Source organism: Hordeum vulgare, chromosome 7H (genome assembly GCF_904849725.1).
Source record: "Hordeum vulgare subsp. vulgare chromosome 7H, MorexV3_pseudomolecules_assembly, whole genome shotgun sequence".
Lineage (NCBI taxonomy): Eukaryota > Viridiplantae > Streptophyta > Magnoliopsida > Poales > Poaceae > Hordeum > Hordeum vulgare.
In genome coordinates, this window is record NC_058524.1 from 467,302,383 (window position 1) to 467,308,350 (window position 5,968).

The 5,968-nt window shown below is 50.6% G+C and overlaps 1 protein-coding gene across 1 annotated transcript; it reads left to right on the top strand.

Annotated features, from left to right (window-relative positions):
• The first annotated feature begins 4,117 nt into the window (after positions 1-4,117).
• Positions 4,118-5,365, top strand: LOC123407917. Its single transcript, XM_045101159.1, has 2 exons — positions 4,118-4,433; positions 4,909-5,365. Exons 1-2 carry the CDS (start codon positions 4,214-4,216, stop codon positions 5,061-5,063), a joined length of 375 nt encoding a protein of 124 aa, XP_044957094.1. The 5' UTR covers positions 4,118-4,213; the 3' UTR covers positions 5,064-5,365.
• The last annotated feature ends 603 nt before the right edge of the window (positions 5,366-5,968 follow it).

The following is a 5,968-nucleotide window of genomic DNA, read 5'->3' on the forward strand; positions in this document are numbered from 1 at the left end:
CAAGCTCAAGAGGTAGCATGCACATGTGCGACATGTGTTGAAAAGAACAGTAAACCAGAAAAACAAATTCAATTGGGACACGTTTGGTTGCTCGCATTTGGCCTAACCAGACCCGCGCAAGACGAAATGAGTTGTTTGGTTGCCTCGACTGCATCCACATCTCGGGCCGCACAGAACTTAGAGCAGCCTCGGGCCAGGACCATGAGCTACTGTCGAATCGGCAGTTTCTTCGTAGCCAGGCTCAGTGTGGCCATGCGTGGCTCTTGGCTGCACACCTCACACAGTGCGGGAGACGGACAAGATGTCCCATAACTCCCCCTCTTTCTCACGTCACCGCCCACTCTCGTTTTACACCATGCTCTCTCACTCTCCTTACCGCCCGTTGCTCTCGTCTAATGTCTCGCCCATCGCCACGCCGTCCTCTCACCCCCATCAGCACTGGCAGCAACCACATCCAAGAGTGATGGATCGTCGGCACTCCGGGGTCGGTCTGATGAGGGCCCTCTGTGAGTTGTTGTCTTTCTATACCAGGCCCGTTCGCCCGACAAATGCGATACCGACCGCTCTGGCTCCACCGTCGTATTCCGACCTCTTGGTCCTAGGTTCGATGGTGTCGTCGGAGGGGGCGTCCACTAGACCGCTCCTCAAAAACCCTTTGGGCATTTTTTACCCCCATTCGATGGTTTTCTTCAGGCACCGCGGCATGCCCATGGACGACAATGCCCTCCTCCTCGACCGTGTACGTGACCATGACCACCGGAGCAATGCCGACGATCATCGGCATTGCTGGATCCTCCTCCTCTTCGCCCTCCATCTCCTCGTCCCCCCCCCCCGGTCGACGTACGCCCAAACTACACTCGCTCCGGTAAGTTACAAATCTCCCCTCTGCTCATAGATGTATATTAGGGTTTTCAACATTAGGCACGCAAGGAATCGATTGGATTCGATTCGATTGGAATCCAATCAATTCCTTCTCACGTGTTACTGTTGTTGTTCATAGGAAGGGTAGTGTTCATCGTTTGATTCGATCAGTGCATGTTCTAGCTTAGTGTTCATGTTGTTCATAGGCAGGGTAGATTGGTTCTTGCATTATATGTAGGTATAATGTGTTCATGCTTAGTGGTCATGCTATACGTAGGAGGGTTTGTGTTTGATGTTGAATTTAGATTGGTGCTGACATGGGCATGATATGTTGCATGATTTGTTTATGTGCATGGTGTTCATGGTAGGTAGGACCATTGTGTTTGCTCTTTTAGGTACTAGTACCAATGTAGCATGCTGCCAAATACGGAAGTGGTCACAACTTGCACTGATCAGTGCTTGTTGCCCAAGAGCATGTGCCACTCATCAGTGACACTTGAGTACCTTATCCCAATGCCTTGTTACTAATCCATGCCATCTTACCTAACAAGGTGATGAAGACGGAGTGGGACAAGACTGCAGGAGGAGCCCATGTTGTGGTTGGCGCCGAGGCCGCCATGGAACCACAAACTGCTCGCTCAAGAAGGTGAACCTGCCTGACAGGGCCGTCTTCATGAGCCTACCTCGTTCAAGGGGACGAGCTCCTAGGACCGGGCACGAGAAGGAGCCCCGAGAGCCGCTTTGCTTTTACATGCAGATCAAGGACGAGGAGGATATCGTCATGCTCATCATCCCTCCGAAGCTCATGGAGGTGATGAAGGAGTGGCTTGCGGTGAATCTCCCGCGCGTCGTTAGGCTCTTGGCAAACAAGTGGTGCAAGTTCTGGGTTTAGTTCCAGAACTTCGAGGGGGCAGATGGTGCTTGGCCGGGGCTGGCAGTACTTCTGCCCCCGCCACAGGATCATCCCTGACGACCTCTTTGTCCTACGCATCTCTTGCATAGGCATCAAGGTACACATCTACAACCACGACAACTCAATCGGGTGCAGGGCACGCTGCAACATGCATCGTTGCATCGGGAATCATGCATTCGCGTTGTGAACTTAGAGCATCTCCAGCCGCGCCCCCAACAGGCACCCCAAGGCCATTTTTTGTTGCCGGCGCGAAACAAATGGCCTAGTCGTGGCCCTAGGAGCCCATTTTTTGTCGGTTAGGGCCAAAAATGGCCCGGCGGTCCCAAGCCGAACCCAGCGCACTCGGGGGTGCCCGGGGGCGCCGAGGGAAACGGTTTTTGTGCGAAATGGCACAAAACATGTGTGGACCCGCCTAGTCAGCGACTAAGCGCGTTCGTCGTTCTCATCGCCTCATTTCCTGTGGGAACCAATGCGAAGGTTGCACTGCTGGCCAGCCTTCCATTGATTGTTCACGGTCGGCGCAATGAAGGCGCGGCGACGCGCGCCCCGGCGACGCACGTGCCCACGACGCACGTCCCGTTCACACGGTTGTCGCCCGTGGCTATATAAGCCACCCCTCCCCTCGCCGGTGGCCACACACCTCTCTCGCCAAACTCTCGCCGCCGACTCCCTTTCCTCTTTTCACCCCTTTCATCATCGGCACCTCCTCTCCCTCTCTCCACAAATGGCCGAGTGCTACCTCAACGACGGAGCGGCGGACAACGGCTTCAGCTGCCGCCACCTGCATGAGGCATATGGAGGCGATGTCTTCGTCCTCGTCTGGCTCCCACTCCCGCTCCTCCGGGTCGCCGACGCTCCTCCCCGTCAAATCGGAGCCGCAGGAGATGCCGCTACGGCGGTGCACGCGTAGCGGTAGCATCGTGATCAACGAGCGCGGCTCCTCCTCCCGCCTTGTCAAACCGAAGACCGAGCCGGCGCTCCTCCCCATCAAGCAGGAGCACCTGGACATGGCCGCCAACAATGAGACCGCCCTCAAATGGGCACGGGACGACTACGTCCAGGAGGAGATGGAACGCCAACGCCACGCCCTTGAGGAGACCGTCGCTCGACGCCGCGGCCACGAGAAGGGCGCGCCGTCATCCTCGACGACAATGATGAGGAGGCGCTCGGGCTATCCAACCCCGTCTGCCATGACGACCTAGGGCAGGGGTGCAACAAGGACGGCGGTGGAGTGTAGGACGATGGCGGCTACGACGACGGCGACAACTACGGTGACTACACCAACTTCTACAAGCTTCTCGAGATGTAGAAGGCGGCGACGGCTGCATAGTTTCAATTTATTTTAAAATTATGTTCTTATTTCAATTTTGTACAAATATTAATTAAAACTCTGAATTTCCTTCAAATTTGAGTGGTTTTTGGCCGAATTTAGGCCGAGTTTGTTTTTTAAGAAATGTTTGGGGGCGAAGCTGGGGGACGACTGGGAACCCGACCCCCCCCCCCCGCGCTTTTTCCGCCGACGTGCCTCCAGACATCGCTATTTCAAGCCCCTGAGGGGGCGAACGGCTGGAGATGCTCTTCGTTAGTATGGACTTCATAGTTAGTTTGCGCTTTGCGGCGATGTTGCTGAAACGTATATTTTGACCAAGGCTCAAAATCCTATGGTGCAGCAGGGGCATGGGACTTATTCCCTATTAGTAGTATGGATGTTTAGTTGTTAGTTACCTACTTGTTTATGTGTTGTTTGTTGCTTAGTTTCTGTTGTTGTGTTTAATGTGTTGGTAAGACCATCACACTTAAATGGAAGAAAAGAAGCACAAACGTGTATGCAACCAAATAGTTGTAATTTACATCTGTTTGTTCTTCAAATACAAATGTGGATAACCAAACCATCAATCTTGAAGTAATAACTAATGCAATGCATGCAACCAAACGACATACACATGTTGGTTTGTTGCCTTATGAAATGAAGTTTTTGTCAAAAGAAACCACATGCACAATCGAATTGCTAGAAAAGACCTTCTTTAATTGATATTGACAAAAAAAGGCCCCTCGGCTATGGCGGTAGGCGTGCCAGCTGACACGTGACACGTGTCAACACGGACAGAGGCGGCAACACTGTTCACATCGACGCGTCGATGTTACTATTCATAAAAATCGTTCCTCGCGTGAGCAATTTTATGAACAGGGTTGTCGCCTCCGGTCGTGGCGGCAGGTGCCACATGTCGTGGTGCTTTTTTGTTAATTTTAACCGGAACTGGTCTTATTTAGCAATTTCGTTGAGCAGATGGTCCTTTTGGAAAAATAAAAATCCAACTCAGTGGAGGCAACCAAACACGCGCTCGGCGTCCAGGTATCACCTCTATCTCCGCCGCGCCTCCGCCGCCCCTCCCCAAAGCCCACCCCGCAGACAGTTGGGTGGCTGCGCCGGCGCCGCCCATGGCCACGCCACTCGAGCGTGTGCCGCTGCTTCGTGCGCCCAGCCGTCCCATCCCCACCTCCCGGATCAACGCCCGCCGCCACTTCCGGCCGTCGTTGTCGGTCGCCGTAGGAGGCGTGGGCGGCCCCGTGCTCCGCACCTGCAAGAACTGCAAGAAGCAGTACGACCCGGCGGCTAATCACCCCTCATCCTGCCTCTACCACACGGCCCACTTTGGAGGTGAGAAATCGTCTCTCCCATAATTGCTACCTGCTTATCTTCAGTTCAGAACTTCAGACACAGTAGTTGGTGAGAGGATTCATCTACTAAATAGCCCCGTCTATGTAAATGTATTGTACTGTCCAGTGAATTCCAAACCATGATTCGCGAGTAATCAGTTGCCGTCCATATGATCCAGGCTAAATGTGACATCTTTCGCGAGGGGTTTTCAAATTTATGTACCTACTTTTTTTTTGTTAGAACTGCTTGCATAAATGTCGATCTTGGTTTATTGGATTCCTGTAGCTTTAGCTGGCCTTCTATCGTCTTGAGATACTAGCATTTTGCTTACAAAACTTTATGACTTGTGGATTGTGATTATCGCTGAAGTCGTCATGAGCTCGCTTTTACCATTTCGATCGGAGAGGCATACTAATTAAGTCGTTTTGTCCTCGAGACCTATATAGAACTAAGTAGTTCATTTCTGCCACTCCAGGGGAAACAAAGAGAAAATTTGAAAGTGTCCATTCTGGTGGGACCATGGATACTCCGGGTGCAGGCAAAGTGCTCCAGTACTGGCATTGTTGTGGATCAGAGGATCCATTTGATATTGGTTGTACTGCTGCTCCTCACTCTTCATACGATGACTAAATACCTGGATCGTTATCTATCCATTGTGCTCTTGTGATTCTACTGTTTTTCCCACATGAATAGTGGTCCGCTGATTGTGTATTTTTCCCTTGTGTCTGAGTGGCAGCATCTGCCAACATGATTTCTTCTTCTTTAGCTTTCTTACATTATCTGGAAACTGAATGTTCTATATGTACATACCTCCTCTAGATTGTTTATAGCACCTTACATTCTTTGTTCTGGCGCTACTGCTACTATGAATTATCCCTTAGCTGTTGTACCCTGCTACTACTACTATGAATTATCTACCGCTATCTTGTTTCCGCGGCTATGGCATGAGCAAATGTTCACTAATTTATTACCTTATCTCCATGCATGTGTAGTTGAACAATACTGGCCTGTGTCTTCTTATCTTGTTATCCTTGTGCCAGAGTTGTTTGTCCATTGCATGCCATCAATTTACTAAGGATTCCAGATTCAGTTCAAGCCTATCCAACACCTGTTTGCTTATTTCCTCCTTAATCACTAACAGCAGTAGGGATCTCCAAGTCTCTCAGTAAAAAAGGAAAAACCCTGTTTTTTATTTGCATTTTCAGCTTGTCTAATTTCACCATTTACTTTCAGTGGATTAGAGTGCGGTGACCAAAGCTACCGTGTGCGGCCTCTCCCCTGTTCCGGTTGAACTAGGTCTTTACATGAGCTTCCACCTTCGTCTAGTGTCCTTGGCTTGCTGCCTGCTTATTGACTGGTTGCACCATACATATACATTGGTTAGATTCCCAGATTCCCTAGAAAATCTATCTTTAACAACCATCCTCATATGAAACATCCCTTCTTCAGTTCTGGCAAACAAAAATCCCTACTTCAAAATCTGCGATTTTATAAAGCTCATTATTAACAGTCAAAAGTATCTCACCCGACTGATC

Bases quoted from the DNA above. Each gene is read 5' to 3' on its own strand.
- LOC123407917 (XM_045101159.1), top strand. From the start codon at position 4,214: ATGGCCACGCCACTCGAGCGTGTGCCGCTGCTTCGTGCGCCCAGCCGT. The intron at 4,434-4,908 runs GTGAGAAATCGT...CTGCCACTCCAG, and splicing joins CCACACGGCCCACTTTGGAG to GGGAAACAAAGAGAAAATTT.